Source organism: Lethenteron reissneri, chromosome 4 (genome assembly GCF_015708825.2).
Source record: "Lethenteron reissneri isolate LAM-NWPU_2019-01 chromosome 4, ASM1570882v1, whole genome shotgun sequence".
Lineage (NCBI taxonomy): Eukaryota > Metazoa > Chordata > Hyperoartia > Petromyzontiformes > Petromyzontidae > Lethenteron > Lethenteron reissneri.
In genome coordinates this window covers 9,354,773-9,372,251 of record NC_083782.1, presented here as the reverse complement: position 1 = coordinate 9,372,251, position 17,479 = coordinate 9,354,773, and the positions used below count along the sequence as shown (strand labels likewise).

Here is a 17,479-nt window from a genome sequence, read left to right as displayed (position 1 = left end):
TTGTTCGTCGGAGCGATCCTCCGCACGATGTGACGAGTCCCAGCATCCCGCTGTGAGTGAGTGAGTGCGTGCGTGTGATTTTGTTCAGAAGACATCTGTACCAGGGCACACTACCCCCGGAACTCGTGCGGTATTTCGATGACCGACTGCGCCTCTGTTCATCGCCAGCCTGTTGCAGTGGGCAGCAAGCAGCCTTCACAGATTTCTAATGATGTCTGCAGCAGCTGTGTCAGCCCCCACTGTATTTGCCCGCCCCAAACTAAAATCGATGAGGAAAGTGCATCAATAATGCACGCATATAGATTTCATTCTCTTTTAATCGTTTTATGGTTTGTACCGCACTGTTGTTGTGGTGCGGTGTGCGCGTGTGGTGGCACGGGCGCTTTTGCTTTGCCAGCGCAATCGGAGGTTTGGCTTCAAAATAGCCGGGCAATCACCGTCGTACACAGAGCGTGTGTGGTGTGTATGTGTGCGAGAGAGAGGCGAGTGAGTAATTTCCGGCAGGGCAGGGAGATGTTTGGCAGCAGAGACAGCGAGGAGCAAGGGAGCAGTTTTTTTTATTTTATTTTATAAAAATAACAAAGATAAACAATACTAAGCCCCCCCCCCCTCCTTATTGCCTAACGTGGAATGTTGGGGCAAGGGCTCTGGGGGCCTCTATGCCACACGAGGAAATGCTCTTGTCCAGCACCACCCGGCCGTATTTGTCTCCCCAGTTGGTGGCGTCTAAACACAACGCACCAGGCGCTCATTTTTAAATCCTTTATATTAAGTTCACTTGCTTGCTTAGGACCGTGCAAATCTTTCGGTCGTTTTTTAACCCACTTCCCGTGAACCAATCGAGCTGATATTTTCCACACAGACTCGTTGTGCGTGACAATGAAAAATTTTACACTTTTTAGGAAAAAATTAATTATATTTAATTACCAATTGCTTAATGGTGGCAGGCAATGATCTGACCCATAGGTGGCAGCCATCTCACGCCAGAGGACGAGAGGACTCTAGCCGCCACGCATATAAAGGATTTATAGTGAAAAACTTTGTTTTTCCGGGTTAATTTTTTAGGCAACCTAGGTTCGGAGAAGAATTTCACACGTGGGATTTCGCGACCAATATTCATATTAAAGGGGGTTTTGTTTTTTGGTGGATAATCGCCAATGATGTTGGCCGTGGCTGGGGAATCAATCGCAGGTCTTCAGGTTCGTAGCGCAGCGCGCTGACCACCAACTACACCACCACTCCACCGTACACGATAACAAAACACAGCACACACACACAGCACACACACACAGCACACACACAGCACGCACGTAATCACCAGTGTCCACATACAACGAAATGTCTGAAGACAAATCACCGGCGATGTTTCTTTTGCTTGCCGTGAGTGTCACGGGATTACGATGTGTCAGAGGCTGTAATTCAATTGTTGCAATTTCCTGACATTGGATCGTGGGGCACCGCAACACCACCCACCCACAGCCAAAGTGGCCCCACTGCCGACATGAACAACTGCGGCAGTGTTCCCCTCCACTGGTGGCCCGAGCTTTTGGAAATTCCACATTCCCATGGCAGGAAATGTGGATTTTATTTGTTGGGTGGCGGCCGCGGATTGCTTACCTTGCCGAGTTGACCGCGACCCGAATTTGAATTTCCGCGAACGACACAAAACGAAAAGGTTCAAGTGTTCATCTAAAATCTAAATCGTCGGTTTTTACTTTCACGCCGTCTGTGTCACATGGGCGGCGTCCTGGGGAGTTCCTAATGGCCATGGCGGAGGCACTGGGCCAGAACGACTTCTGGGTTTCCCCAGAGTACCTCTCTCGTCCAGACACCAGCTGCCCCCCTCCCCCCATTATCCTGTTTAAAATAGATATATAAATATATCTCGCGTAGTAAACATCCAATTAAGACTTTCAGAGCAGAGCCGGGCTCAGACAAAATAAATGAAAAAGCTAACCACGTGTTGTGTGCGTTTTGCAAACTGAGGCTAAGAGCGTCAATGAGTTATCGCTGTCCAACGGGGTGAGGCTTAACACTCGTTAAAGATAATAACTTCAAACTTGTAACGCGCTGAACGGTACTATATTCGCTCGCTCGTGAGAGGACAACTCTGAAGCGCTCGGAGGAGGAACCACAGACGAGATGGTTAAGGTAACAACAGCCAACAATTGCCAAAGCTTTGTGATCCTCTATATATTAAGATGTTTTGGCCATCTTAGACGAATTCCAGTTATTTTAAATTGCGATCGCTTATGTTTATTAGGATCTGAGTACCAGCTGATGAAGTTTGTTTTTCTATTCAATTTCGTTCGTGAACCGGGAGCCCTTGAGCTACTTTGGATAATCTTCCTTTGCCTCGTTTGCGTGTGTACTCTCTCGCTACCACCGGTGGATCGGGACGAGACTCAGATCATGATGGGGACGTAACCACTGCCACTGGCCCAGGGCTTGCCAATGGACACGGGCATCACCTCTCGTTTGAGACACTTCAACTGATTTCGAAAAGTGTATTGGTTTAGCCATGTTTGTTTGTTGTAGTACAGAGTTAGACTGATGGCCTTAATCTAAGTTGTCTTGTGGTTGTTGTTGGTTGTTTGACTTGCATCCCACTGGGATTTTTGCACACAGCGTTGGTGTACGGTGTTTTTTTCTGCAATATTTTGCTGTCTTTTCTTGGATTTTCTGTTTGCACTCAGATGTTTTTTTGTTCATGTTTTTGTTTTTTGTTTGTTGCGGTTGCACCCGATTCAAGAGCCGAATGGCTCACAGGGCTCTATACCTAATAAATGAACTTGAACTTATTATTACAGTTTATATCAAGAAACAATGCCACGCACGAGAACCAGCGTCACCCCTATAAATGAACAAATGGAACGTTCCGCAAGCTGTGATTGGCTAACGCCGTGCAGGTGCAGCGTGGCCTTTGGGGCATTCCATTTATTGCGGGGTGGGGGGGGGGATTTGGAGAATGAGCTGCTGGTTTTAACATTCGCCCCTTGCACATGTGTTCAGCATTTTTTCAGCCTCATGCAACATTTCCTGCCCAGATGTTGATATTACAAACAAAAGTGGCCATTGTCTGTAACCCCAAAACGTTTACATTGTTCGGTTTTTATTTTCGCGCATTTGTCGCAGTCCATCGTGGTTTGTCACTCGCTGCACGCCGTTCAGGCTGCTGGTTTTATTTTTTGTTTTGCCATTGTTTGAAAGTCAGTTGTGGTGGTCATAATGGAGAACGCTTGTCCCTGTCACGGTAACGTGGAGTTTCCCACCGCTGGTTAGAAGCCACGGAAATTGAAGATGAGCCGTCGCCCAGTGCTCGTTTGCGCTTGGGAAAACATTTTGACTTGATTGAAATGTGCATCGTTACATGCAGTCTTATTGTTTATTAATTCATGCTGATAAATATATTCATAAGATGTATGTATGCAGTCTGTGTGTCTGTGCGCCTGTCTGTGTACTGTATATCTATGTGTGTGTCTGTGTGGAGCGGTCGTGCAGTGATTAGTACACTGCTCTACGAACCCAGCGACCCAGGTTCGATTCCCGCTCACGGCCAACAACAGTGACGATTATCTGAGCCGGTCCTGGACCTCCCCTAGGTCGACTCAGCCTCAAATGAGTACCCACTGGGGATACAAATGAGGCCAGGCTTGGTGCTGGCCACCCACCCCCTCGCGTGCGGTGCCGGTCTTCATAGGTGCTCGCGAACAGCACTTTCCCCACAGTGTGTGAAAAGGCTATACGGGGGATATTTGTCTTTGTCTGTGAGTGGGTACTCCCACACATTTTTGACCATTCGAAAGTGTGGGTTTTCAGATTTTTGTAGCCGCTATAGGACATGGGTGTAAAAGGCATTTTTAGAAATGTTCATCTTATTAAGCCTTCTTAGAAAACCAGTCACTCGGGAGCTCATGATAATCTCCACGTGTTATCTTAACAAAGCGAAGGTGTGCATTTGCATTGGGTGCCTTAAGCCACTTTCGGAAAGATTTTGTACGAATGCATTTTCATCAAACTACAGGTCCTAGTTATAGAGAGGAGGTCCTTGTCTTTAGCATCTGGCAAGTTCACCAGCAGTTCTATCAAGTAAGCTTGATTTGCTGATGAGACACTGCACGTTGAACCGGTGCATAGATACGTGCGTGTACTGAATCAATGTTGCCGAAATCATTCACTGCCCCCAGAAGGCCGTGGTCAAGATCAGTTGTGTACAAAAATAAATATATTTGTAAAGTTCTTAGATTAACTCAGTTTTCCTTGTGTCACGCGCAATAAGTTTTTACGACATATAGCCGCATTTATCCGCGGTGAACGGCCGTGTTTGTGTAAGCGCCAATTTCATTCTTTATATGGGCGGTCGTGCTGCGTTTTGGTGTGTGTTCGCCAGATTCATTAGCGCCGGATACGATTTGTCTTACTGAGAAACGTGTCCTCTTCTGCGCGTCACAACTCACCCCCCAACCCCCACCACCCCCCAGTTTATCTCTGCAATTCTCCCGGGGCAGGGCAGTTATCCAAATGGTGCGCGCCGATGGATGGCGTGGCGGTCGGTACGGTTTCTCTGAAGGGTCACATTCCCCCGAGGGCTCACGCCAAAGCGAAGCGTCGATCCGTCGAGCGCCGTTCGCTTCCATGAACGCGATGTGCAACTTGACGAGGCCAGAGGGAAGATAGGCTGGCATCCCTCCCGACCGGGATTGGGATTCATAATCTTTTACACTATGAGACATCTCCTTTACCAGTGGCAAAATATAGTAGTAGGTTTTTACCCTTTCAACTGGTACAAAAACTGACACCTTTATACAAGGCATCATGTTTGCAATAACCACAACACAAGCAGTCAAAATGCAAACAAAAAGAAACAACTCTGATGATGATAATGATATGCACTGTCCTTGAAGTTGATTGGTCCACACCCGAAACAGCTTTTCTTAGAGCCTAGTCTCCATTGGTGTTGGACCAGATGACGCCAAAAGACGTATAAAGGTGTATAAAGGTGTCAGTTTTTGTACCAGTTGAAAGGGTAAAAACCTACTACTATATTCATAATCTTATACAGCAATCGTCAGTTGGATATGTTCAACCGCAGTACAACCCAGATAAAGCAATGCGCTCATAGCAGCTATCGTTGAATGCTTTAGAGTAGTTTGCCTGCTAGAAATGTCCACGTGATAAGCCACTTCGTTGAGCTATCATTCGTGGCCAAGTCGCTTCTGAAAAATTGCTGATTAGCTCAGTTGGCCTTACCTGGTAAAATAAAAAAGTAGTAGTTCACACCATTAAAAGTAGTTACAATTACAGGCATTGTAATTGCTCTTGTCTCTTGCCCTATTTGTTTTACACAACTGTGAATGTCCAGCATGTACCGTTTGTATAGTCACGTGACGCACCCACAAAACATTTCTGCTCGAGTGGAGTGACAGCACCACTGTTCTTTGTATGTACCTTGAACTTCGTTCGCACCGTACGTAGCCAGCCGTGCTAATCGGAGGTGCGGATGAATTCCACAATCGTGCCCCATTCTCTTTCACGCGACCTCAGGGGAAGGGCGCTCCTGACGGTCCGATGACAGTCGAAACACGATCGTCCCCAGCACCGCACGTGCTGTCAATGCTCCAGCGTGAGTCGCAATTCGAGGCCTCTGCTTAGCGCCTAGAATTTCCAAAGTAAACACTGAGCAAAGACAACGAGCACATATCTGGATCGCAATTCCAGTATGCTGGCTATTACGCTGTTGCTACGCTGTTGTGCCGTCATCGATGCGCTGCAGTTGAATCAATGATGCAAGTATCGTTCGAACCGCTTCAGCTCTGTCCGTCCAGCAGTATAAATAGCCGCAGTACACTTTATCGTTCGGCAGGTCGCGTTCGGTGGGTTGAAGTGTGGAAACTTCCCACCCTTCCAAGACATGTGACAAGCGTGGAAGAGTAGACCAAAATGTACTGCATCAGGACTAGTGCAGGTTTCCCTGTCCACCCAGCCAGTGCTGTATCAATCTGCAGGTCACGTGTGATGGGGTAAAGTGTGGATACGACCATCTTTTGCAATGCGTCTGTGAACCCTGCAAGAGTAGACCAAATACCCTCCAGAGGTTGCTCGAGTGGAGGCCCTTCCGTAAGCGGTCGTGTGTGCTGAACCTTTACGTTTCTCTCATTGTTTTTCATGAATATAATGCTAACACCATTTCTAATGGGCGCTTATTTCACTAATTGTTGAGCGCATTGTTCTCTCGCCAACTCGGAGGTGTGGAGCCAGAAACGGGGCCCCCGTTGATTCTTTATTCTTTTTGCTGATGCCACCCTCCGTTGCTGCGTGTGCTCCGTGTGGCTGCTCGTGGCCGCGTGTTTGCGCCGTGCAGACGAAGGTTCTGCGTGAGCGCTGGCTCCTGGAGGGAGCGCCGGCCGGCTCGGCCGAGGAGCAGGAAGCCGTGAAGAACCAGCTGGCGGAGAACGAGCAGCGCTCCAAGCAGCTGGAGGAGACCATCCACAGGTATGGCGCGGCACGGCGTGATACGGTGCGACACTGCCGCACATTTGTGTCCGGCATCGGGTCAGATACCCACGGGGGGCAGTGGGTATCCAACAGGTACCCGCAAAGCAAGCCGGAGTTCGACGGTCTGTCCGGCTTGCCGTCCGGGCGGGGGTCAGGTCATGCCGCGAACACCGACGCGCCAAGCATGACCCTGACCCCCGACCCCGAATGGCGGCGACGAGCGGTGGCGATGACTTGGCTCTGACGTGGCGTGAGGTGCCATCCGTGCTCGCTTCTTCTTCGCGACGGATCCTGCGCTCATCGCATCGGCCTTATGGGTGGCGGTTCTCAACCCCACCACCCGCTACCCAGGAGGGTGTGAAAGCCTCCAGTAGGGGGCGGGGGGCACTGGCTACTGGACATCTGTGAAAAAGAGCTTCGTCGCTCATCGGATTTCTCCAGGAGAAATAAAGATAAAGGTTCTGAGGTTGCTGATCTTGTGCACTGTTCCCCTGGGGCCGCAACGACACGGACATCAATGCGCCGCCTGGGTCAAGTCGGGTAACAGAAGCTAAGCAGGTCTTTTTTTACTTTGAACCTGGCTAGTAATGCGATCGGTGTCCGACAGGGATTGCCAGGTGTTGCGGGCGTGGGACGGATAAGTGGCCGGGAGATGGCAGTGCTGAGGAGTGTGACTCCCCTCCCTCCCTACGTATGCATGGCGGTGGTGGTGGTGATGGCGGTGGTGGCGGTGGTGGGGATATCGCCGGCCTCTTCGGTTTCCTTGCAACTTGGAGCCAAACGGCCGTGACCGGGACTGGCCGAACATCACCAAGCGGCCGGGTCCCTTCCTTAAATATAGTCGTTGCACTCGCCGAGGCTTTCTCGGGTCAGTAAAGAGTCGCACGATGGTGCCTGCGGCGGCTGTCATCCAGCAGCGGATTGCGAGAGGACTGTGAATTATGATGATTTGTGTAGAGGCTGCATGTCCGGCACGCGTGCTGCGTGCACAAGATGGGTGACGAGAAACAGACGGCTCACTCACAACAAAACTTAACACCGCAACCGGCCCTCGCAGCGTGGACGCAACGGATTGAAAACCGCTGGTGGGATGTTCGAACTGAACAGTGGTGGGGGGGGGGGGGGGCGGATGGGGGGGGTGGTTACGTTTGAAGGCACAAAGAAGGCCTTTGTTAGATGTCGAGTGCTGCGGTACCCCGCCGCCTCCCGGGGATGCGCGCTGCGCGTTTCGTGTGTGCCAAGGTGGGGGGCGGTAGCGGTGGTGGTGGTGGTGCCGTACGCCGGGCGGTGGCGCAGTGCGGAGGCCACGTGGGGCGGTGGTTGCCGGTTGCGATGCGCAGCGTGCAGCGTGCCGCTCTCCTCGTCGCTTGCTCTGGTGCGTACGGAGGGTACTCCGATCGTCTGAGACTTCGTACGGCGAAGTCGCAGACGACTCTTGAGAGGATCAGCTCTAAGCGATTTAGATGTTCACTCTCGTCACTGCTGGCCTGTGGCCAAATCACACGGAATAATAATTATGCATTTTATTTTTAAAGCGCTCTTAAACAATGGATCTCAGAGGACCAGGGAGAGAGACTCCAGAGACTAGGTAGAGAAAGAGAGAGAGGAGGCTACTGTGCTAAACAGGCGGTGGAGTCTACAGCCGGGACTCATGACCCCATATCGAGACTCCATCTCGAATTCTATCTCGAGTCTCCATCTCGAGTCTCCATCTCAAGCCTCCATTTCGAGCCTCCATCTCGAGTCTCCATCTCAAGTCTTCCGTCTCAAGTCTCCGTCTCAGACTCCGAGTCCCTCACCTCCATGGCCATGGAACTCCGGGGGCCTGGGCCCCTTGCATCCCTGGGGGGTCACCCTGGGGTCAGAGCCTGGAGCGTGGCTCCGCCGAGTTAGGGGGGTGGTGGTGGGGCACCATCGGTGGGACCTCGTGAATCTCAGTGGAGGGGTGCGGTGTTGCTCAATCAACTCCCGATCTCATTGGTCATCGGAAGCTAAGCAAGGGTCGAGCCTGGACAGTGCATCGATGGGCGGCCACCGTGCATTGCAGGTGTTGCCGCCTACATTGTGGGGCTGTGGTGGCACTCTTCGCTATGGACCTGAAATCCTAAGTTCGATTCCCAGCCGCAACCTACATCAGTGGCAATTGAATTCTGAATCATTCCTGGGCCTCCTGCCTTCACCGGCGTAAGTGACGTATGGTCAAGCAACCCCAATGAACGACACGGCATGGGGAAGCCATCTCCCAGCAGTTGATTGGCCAAGGGCTGCATATTTAATCTCTGCTCAATACCGGATTTCAATTGCACCGTACACACGTATATAACCCAGCGCAAAAACTACACGCAGTAAAGAATGTGCGCGTAATATATAATGTTTAGTACACGTGTAGTCGGGTATTTATTTCACTTGGAGGAGCAGAAATTCTCAACGTTTCACCCAATTCGGCCATCATCCCTCTGGGTGGGCTAAATTGAGTATCACATTGTGGGAGGTAAACAGTGGGTGTTGTATGGGTGGGTCACTGGCCTTTGCCATAGGAATGTGTAAATTCCAACCACTGGCTCAGGGCTATGAATATAAATGGTAACACTTTGAATTGTGAATCTCTTCCAGGAAATGCGTGTATTTATTGACCACAGCTGCTATGCAGAGGCACCGAAGCGTATAATGCCAGGCAGTCAGAAATAACTACTTCTAAGTTAAGCGTAGCTCATGGTGGGAAGTTACGATCTTCTTAAATTAGAATCATAATCCCAGGTATACATGAGCACGGTTGGCTACGTGCGGTGCCAAATCAGTTCAACGTACACGCATACACACAAGGGAAGCATCACCGAAGCTGAAGCTTCTTTCTCAGAAGGACCATGCATTTCGATGTCATCGTGGGCTGCTGGTGGATCCTGATGGCCTTTAGTGCGGCCCCTGACAGCACACAAATGTGAAAACACCCCGTCGCGTTGTCACACCCCAGTGGCTTCAAACGTGTGGCGGCCCTCACACCGATGATGTCTGATATGAACACACGTGAAGAGTACAATCGTAAAATGCAACATCTGTTGCGTGCATCGTAAGCATGGCAATGATTTTGAAATGAATCGTGGTATAGGCACCTCGTTGTGGCCTGTTCCACCCGGCAAGCACCGTGAATGAGCACCTAATCACCGAACGATGGCGTTCGAGCAAAGGAGTGTCAGCCAAGGAACGCCAACGCGCCCGAGATCACGTCCATCGTGGAAATGGAGCGGTGAAAATCAGCTCGTGGCGCAAGCGTTAAGTGGATTGTATCGCAGGCTTTGCGATAGATGATCACAGCTTCGGAGAGGCCCTTATCCAGCAGTGGATTGATCATGGCTACTGCTGCTGTTGCTGTTGATGATGATTCAGCCCAGCATAGCACGTACAAAAAAACGACTTGTTCGAGAATTTCCCCGAAACAATAAAAAAATAAGTGTTTCACTTGTTTTACGTTCACATATCAAATTTAAATTGCACGTGCAATAAAATAGTTTAATAACGCCAACGAAAGGGGACTGTGATTTGTGGTAATGGTCCAAGCCGCGTTGTGTTTCCCGTCTTGGTTTGCAAGGAGACATTCCGTAGTCCGCGCGCGAACGTTAATTTTACTTTTTTTGGGGGGGGGGGGGGAGGAGGTGGGGTGAAACTTGCCCGCAGCAATCCGAATCTTTCCCCGCGTAAGAAAAATGTGTCTCGAATCAGAGCGTTATTTATGCATGGCCGTACAAGAGATTAAATCTCAGAGAACGCTTGATGTTACTTTGAAGGTACCAATAAAGTCAAACATGTTTTCGCGATATACCGTAGAAGCAGCGCTCGTATATCCAGTGCACCGCCGTCGCACGTCCGTCACATATCCGCCCTGACCAGTTAACCGCCCATATCCAGCAACCTCTATTTTTGCACGCAGTGTACCCCGTTAATGTTTCACTGAATATTCACAAATCAGCCCTTTTCACATTCCGATGGCGTGTGCACGTACGTCATCCAGTTTTTCTTCCGATTCCATTCTGATGACGGAATCGATTCTGTACTGAATCGGAAGTAAAAGGCCCATTGCGGGAGGGGCGTGTGGCGCAGTTTGGCGCCAGCTGGCGTAGAGCGGCGGTCGTGTCGCTACGGTTCTCTGCGGTGAGTAACAACGTCTTTAAAAACAGCGGCGCTACGGCCTCTCTAAATAAAATGAACGCTGAACCGAACCGCTTGCGCGTTACGAGAGTCAGCGGTGAACGGGGCACCCACCTTGCAACTTACAGACGTCTCGGAACAGCAAAGGGTTGATCTCTCCGTACAGACGCTCGCTCCAAGAACACGGTAACGCACCGCCCCGCGTTTAAAGCAGTGTGCGCTTCGTTTGTGTCCAGTAGAGTCCGATGCGTACGTGGTGGCACTGTCATTTTCCGAGAGACGCTCACATATGCCGACCCATTCACGGCTACCCACTCAGTCCTAACAGTGAGCCTGCTTCGGTGAGCTGGGAGCATGAAGGTCAGAGCGAGGCCCAGTCAAGGGGGGCCTCTCCCGCTCATATACGAGCAAGGGGAAATGTTCATTTTCATCGGCAGCCCTTGCATTCCACATTCCTATGGAAGGGGACGGTGTTGTTTGTCGGACAGCAATTGTTGACTACCGGCAAACGTGGCTGTTTAATTTGTCAACCCCCACAGGGCAAGTAACAACAAAAATCAAACAAACCTCAAAGTATTTGTCAGTCACACTGTGGCCTTGAAAATGCATCGTATATAATAGGCAACGTTTCGCGCAGCTGCTCTTCCTCACAGCACATGGAGAGGTAGAGATAAGGCCATTAGACACTTGACCGCGATTTGAACTCATCGCTTTCTCCGTGAGCGCTCTGCTTTCATCGTCGTGACCAAATCGCCCCGAGTGCCCCCCCACCTCATCCGATGTCGGATGCTAAGGGTAGTTAACCCTGACTGGAATCTGGATGGGAGACTTCCTGGGAAGGTCAGGAGTTGTGGGTTTGGGCTGTGAGGCAGCCGGGAGATGGCGACACGAAACACTTTCCTGCGGAGGGAGCTGGTAGGAACGTTGGGTTGCTCGATCAATGGCCAGGGTCAACGGCGGCGTGGTGTATTCCGCAAATATGCCCGACTGTGAGGGCGGGCACAAGCCGGCGTGAGTAGGTTAAACGTTGAGTTTTATAAGGGCACCACGGGGTGACCAGCCCCTCCCCACCCAGCCTCGCCCCTCCCACCCCCCACCCAGCCCCACCCTCCCCACCCAGCCCCTCCTCACCCTCCCCACCCAGCCCCTCCCCACCCTCCCCTCCCCACCCAGCCCCTCCCTGCACGACGGACACAATAATCCCCTGTGGGCTGGTGTAACCAGGAGGTTCCTACCAGTATTAAATGTTGAACCAATCGCGTGACGAGAATGCCGTCTCGTTTTGTTGTGTCCTCGTTGGTGCGGGTTCTCTCCAGGTGAATCTGCTTCCGCCTCAAGCGCCAAACTTGTGCAGTGTCAACCTGCCGAACGCCCCCATTGAGAAAGTCCGAAAAGGAACCCATCGTCAGAACAGAGACATCAGTACAGACCACAAATCCACAAGTTTCAGGCAACACACAGCAACGTGTGTGTGTGTGTGCATTATGTCAACAACAACAAAAAACAGATTTGAAGTTTTCGAGACTGCAAGGGTCCATACTCTTTGGTTTTTTCGGTAAAGTCACGTAGGTAAAAAAGAAAATTAAGAAAATAAATTAAATCACGATGTTTTGGAGGCAACACAAGCTTCCGTCTTCAAGTTGAACCGTCACAGAAATTTTGCAATTTTGCTGCGACGGTTCCAACCTGAAGACGGAAGCTTGTGTTGCCTCTGAAACGTCGTGATTTAATTTATTTTCTTTATTTCTTTTTTACCTACGTGACTTTACCGAAAAAACCAAAGAGTAACAAAAAAACACCACAAACAGCTCCTGAAGAATTGCATTGTTAGACCTCTTATCATAGGTCGCCGTCAACGTCAATTTGAACAAAACAACCCACTGTAGCAGGACCCTCCTGCAGACGAGTCTTGAGACTCGGCGATGCTCCCCTGGTTGCATGCAAGAGCAATAATTGATGATTAACCAGGGAAGACTTTTTGTTTCTGGAGGTTCCTACACTGGGATGTTTAGCCGGTTCCTTGATGCGTGTTTTTTTCTGAGCGTGGGAGAGAACTGGGGTTCCTTTTTCCCCCCATTGTGGATGTCAGAGGAGGATAACAACAGACAGACCTGTTCTTCACCTGAGGACGGCTGCTTGCGTTGTGGCCGAAACGTCGTGAGAATTATTTAATTATGTATAATTTTTATTATTTTATTATTTCCCTTCTACGTGACTTTACCGAAAGAACCAAGAAGAGGATAACAACACTCAAGGCTCTGCACTGATAGGACTCAAGAATCCATTGATGTACAGCGCAGAGTCTCACGCCAGCCGATGATCTCTTGTTGATCCACCAACCCCTTGTCTCCGACACGCCCTTGATTGCTCAGTCAACTACCACCACCACCACCACCACCGCCACCACGGTGCCAGAGCTACGTGTACGTTCATCTGCGAGAATTTAGCTACAGATTTTGATTTTTTGCCACAGCAGCCGATCGTAAGGGCGATTATTATAAAACACTTTGAATGTTAACGGCCGCCTAACTCGAATCAGATACGACCGAGGGTTGTAAAGCCGTGACGCAGAACACCGCGGAGCGCATTTCAGCCGCGTGCCAAGGAATTTGAACTCCTTTCGCGCCCGACCGGGGCACGTCAAGGGCTGCCTGCCGTGGAGTCTGGATCTTGTGCCCGTCACGGCTGCGTTGCCGCTGCGAGGGTGGCGCTCTTCACCGCTCGCAGCACGGCTCCGTATCAGCTCTGTGATGTGCGATTTGTACCGCGCCGACACCGCCGCGTGGTATACACTCCTCGGCCTCGTGGAGAGAGACCGTCAGTTAAAATAACGTTTACCATGCTCCCAGGTTTTTTTGTTGTTCAGCGGCATTTTGAGGATAGAAAAATGCGTAACATTGTGAATTTCGCGAGGTGTGGTTCCGCACTAGGGGATTCGTAGGCATTTTCACGTATCCCAAGAATATTGGTTTGATGTTTCATTCACGCGGTTTGGACATTGTGAATTTAGCGAGGTGTGATTTTACGCTAAGCGATTCTTAGGCATCTCCACGTCTCCCAACAATGTTGGTGCGATTGTTGTTCCATTCCCGCGGTGTTCTTAATAGACGAAATAAATCCTGTTTGTACAAAAAAAAAGAGAGACGGGGAGAGAACAACTCGGAGGCACTAGGAGGAGGAGGAACCATAGACGAGCGGGAAAGGCAGCAGCGGCACAGACGGAGAGCCGGCGCTACCAACGGTTGCCCAAGCTCTGCGGTCCTCTATATGCCAAGATGTTTTGGCCATCTTAGTCTCGTTGAAGTTATTTGTAATAGTGCTCTGAGGGGGTAAATAACATATTTTAATGCTTATTATGATCTGAGGAGCAGCTGATACAGTACTTGCTCTATCCCCATTACGTTCATGAATCGGGACTCCTTTGACTACTTGGGGTTCTCTGCTTTTGCTCAGTTTGCGTGTTCGGCAAATTAATTATGTTTAAACGCGTGTTTACACGTGTTTACACATGAGAGGAAACCAGAGCGCCGGGAAAAAAAGGAAAACCCACGCGCGCAAGAGGGCAACGCTTTATCTCATTCGGATAGAGACACAGATGGAGTCCACGTGTCGCTGTAATGCGTTCCCCTGCTGCGCCGGGGTACGGCACGTCCGCCGACGTCCGCCGACGTCCACGGGAAGAAGATTTCGGAGCATTTTATGTGGCGATCCAACAACCCTCGCTGCCGCCTGCAGAGCGCTGGGTTAGTGAGCAGGCCACGTGCAGCAGCGTCGCAGCCAAACATAAAAACGGGCTCACAATACAAGTAAATAGAAAACAATTAGATTGAGAGACATGGCATGAAGGAAACAAGTGAAACCGAAAATGTTTATCTTCTTGGTTCTTTCGGTAAATTTCGATTCAAAGAACCAAGAAGATCTTTCGTTAAAGTCACGTAGAATGGAAATAATAAAATAATAAAAAATAAAACATAATAAAATAATTCTCACGACGTTTCGGCCACAACGCAAGTATCCGTCCTCAGGTGTAGAACAGGTCTGTCTATAAGACAGAGTCTGAATGACACGTCCCAGGCTTGGAGCGACTATTTAAGCTGGGATGGAGGGGCGAAGAGCGCCTTGACAAAACAATTTGCATATCAAGAGGAATTTGGCATATTTATGGGAAATGCAGATATGTTTATTTCGCTTATGATGAATGACGATGGTGATGAAGAAGATGGTGATGATGATGGTTATAATGATGATGGTGATGATAAAGATGGTAATGATGAATATGGTGAGGATGAAGATGGTGATGATGGTGATGATGATGGCGATGATGACGATGGTGATGATGAAGCTGATGATGTTGGTGGGGGTGCTGGAGGGGGTTTACAACGCGTGGAGCAAGACCACGGGAGAGTGTTGGGGCGCGAAGTTGGCGATGACATATTAATCCTCCGTTCAGCGCGGTTGGTTACGTACGGTGTGCAAGAAGTTCAACGTCGTATCTACGTAATACATCCGCAGCGTGTAGAGTACAGGTGAAGGGGACCGTGCACTGCTTGCCAACGCCGAGATGAGAATCGTAGCAGCGTCAAACCACATCGAGTTGAAACATCGCAGCCCGCGTTCTGGAAAGCATAGCTCACGAAGTAAACCGCGCATCGCTGAAACACGCGTTCGATAAACCAGCGTTGGGCAAGGCACGACTGTTTTGTATTGTACACTGTGCAAGAGTAGACCATTGTGTGCCCCGCAATGTGGCGTTTCTTCATCATCGTCACCATCATTATCATCATCATGTGTCATTGTCTATCCACTGCAGGATGAAGGCCTTTCCTCACCATTACCGTTGCTCATGTGATGCCACGATCCATTTCGCTCCTGCGCTGAGCAGATTTTCATGATCTCCACCTCAACGGAGGATGCCGTGGGAAGTTCCATCCCTGGGCTTCCATTCCTTTTCCAGTCTCGCCGAATCGCCATCATTCCTTGCGGGGATGTGTCCTGGCCAAGGCCATGGCCTTCACTTTCCTTCGCAATCGATGGATCTATCTGATTTGCGTGTGTCCTGTAAATCCTCGTCGGAGTAATCGTGACAAAGTTGAGCCAACGTTGGCACGTGTTTGGTCGTGGGTTCGATGCCGACCCTGACGCCTGTTGCTGTATATTTGGAGTTTGCGGTGTCTCTCTCTCCTCCCTGTGGTCGCGTGGATTTTTCTCCAGGTCCTCTGGTTTTTTCCCTCCACATTGAGAATCAAGGAGTTTTTGTCTGCGATAAATTTCCACGCAATAAACCACTTCGTTGGGCTATTATTTGTGGCCCGGGTCACTTCTGACAAAGAGCTATATAGCTTCAGCGGACCTTACCTGGTAAAATAAAAATAGTTTATAGTTTCATAGTTCATGTTGAGCTTCTTTCGCACTGCACGTAGCCAACCGTGCTCATCGGAGAAGCGGATGAAGGCCACCAAACTTTATTCTAGTTATCCATTCCTCGTCGGTAGTTGCGGCTGCGTATATTAAACTCGTTAATCTTGTGAGCTCCTGTTACGTAACGCTCGTTTCAGCGCATCGCATCGCCATGCTGCCCGTGTGCCGCTCCCATTTCGGCTGTTGGTTCATCTGGGGGGCATCTCCACACAACGGGAAGGTTGTCAGCTCCTTGGCATGGGAAAGGACCACCACGGCCACACTGCCCCTGTGAGCTGGGAGACGCTGGCACTTGATTCTTGATCGACAGCACAAAAATGTTGCCCAATTGAGCGATTAGCAGTGTAATGTTTTTCAGCGATAATTGCTATTATAATGAGCCAAGAATATCTGTTTGTGTGTATCGCACGTGACGTGACTTATCATGCCGCACCCCCCGTCATTGATATTCATGAGCCGGTGGATTTTTACACTCGCGCAGAAGAAGGTCGAGCGGAAATATATTTTATTCGCAAATTCGCTTTAGGTTTGACATTTCTTTATTGAAAGTGAATCTAATAAATAATTCTACGCAGCAAAAAAAAAGTGGATTTTGTGTCTTTATTTATTTCTTCAGCACTTGAGATAAAATGTATGCTTCAACATTCTGGTAAAATAGACATTTCTCGGTGATTTTCCAGATATTGTATCGAATTCCAATTTATTTCAACCCCATCGACCGAAATCAGAAGAGAATAAAGTGCCCGAGCAGTGAATTTGAACAAATTGAAGGTCAGTTAAATACAGTGCTACAGTGAACTGCAGTGAAGTGTTTGATAACATACTGTCGTGCAAGATTCACTGCCATTAGATCTACACAAGAAACAATGATACTCTGCTAAAAATTTTCGTAAATATTACAGCTTCCGTCCTCGGATGGGCAAACAAGCTAGTGATAATAACAGTTTACACGTCTTATTGCGCCTTTCACCCAGAGGTCACAAGGCACATTGGCATGTTTGGCCTGCACCACTTTGCCTGGTGTACAGGAGGCCGCGGGTACGATCTCGACCCTGACGCATGCATATTTGGACTCTGCATGTTCTTCCCGTGGTCGCGTGGATTTTTCTCCGGGTCCTCCACATTTAGAATCGGCATCACGCGCGTTCTAGAGTAGTAGTTGGATGCTCCCCTCACCGCCCACCTCATCCCCGCTCTGGCGTGCGTGCGCCAAAATGCCCTCGCTACGTTCTCACAATCTCGGCGGGCCGAGAGTTCTCAACTCCGTTCGATGCGCATTTGCCTTTATAAATTATACAACAACAAAAAGCTAATTTGAGTTGTTGTGTTAATTTTACTTTTCTCCCATAGGCTGAAATAGACCGCAGATGTTTTCTTTCTCATTGAGCAAAACGCGTTTTACACGTGCGGTGACCGACAAGTG

General features: G+C 49.6%; 1 protein-coding gene across 1 annotated transcript in view; it reads left to right on the top strand.

Annotated features, from left to right (window-relative positions):
* The window catches only part of LOC133350751 (paralemmin-1-like), a 101,061-nt gene extending 84,731 nt beyond the window's left edge, over positions 1-16,330 (top strand). The window contains exons 4-6 of the mRNA XM_061565476.1: positions 6,362-6,517; positions 11,955-12,042; positions 16,194-16,330. Coding sequence (XP_061421460.1) covers positions 6,362-6,517; positions 11,955-12,042; positions 16,194-16,330 — 381 coding nt within the window. The remainder of the gene's footprint in view (positions 1-6,361; positions 6,518-11,954; positions 12,043-16,193) is intronic.
* Positions 16,331-17,479: the final 1,149 nt, after the last annotated feature.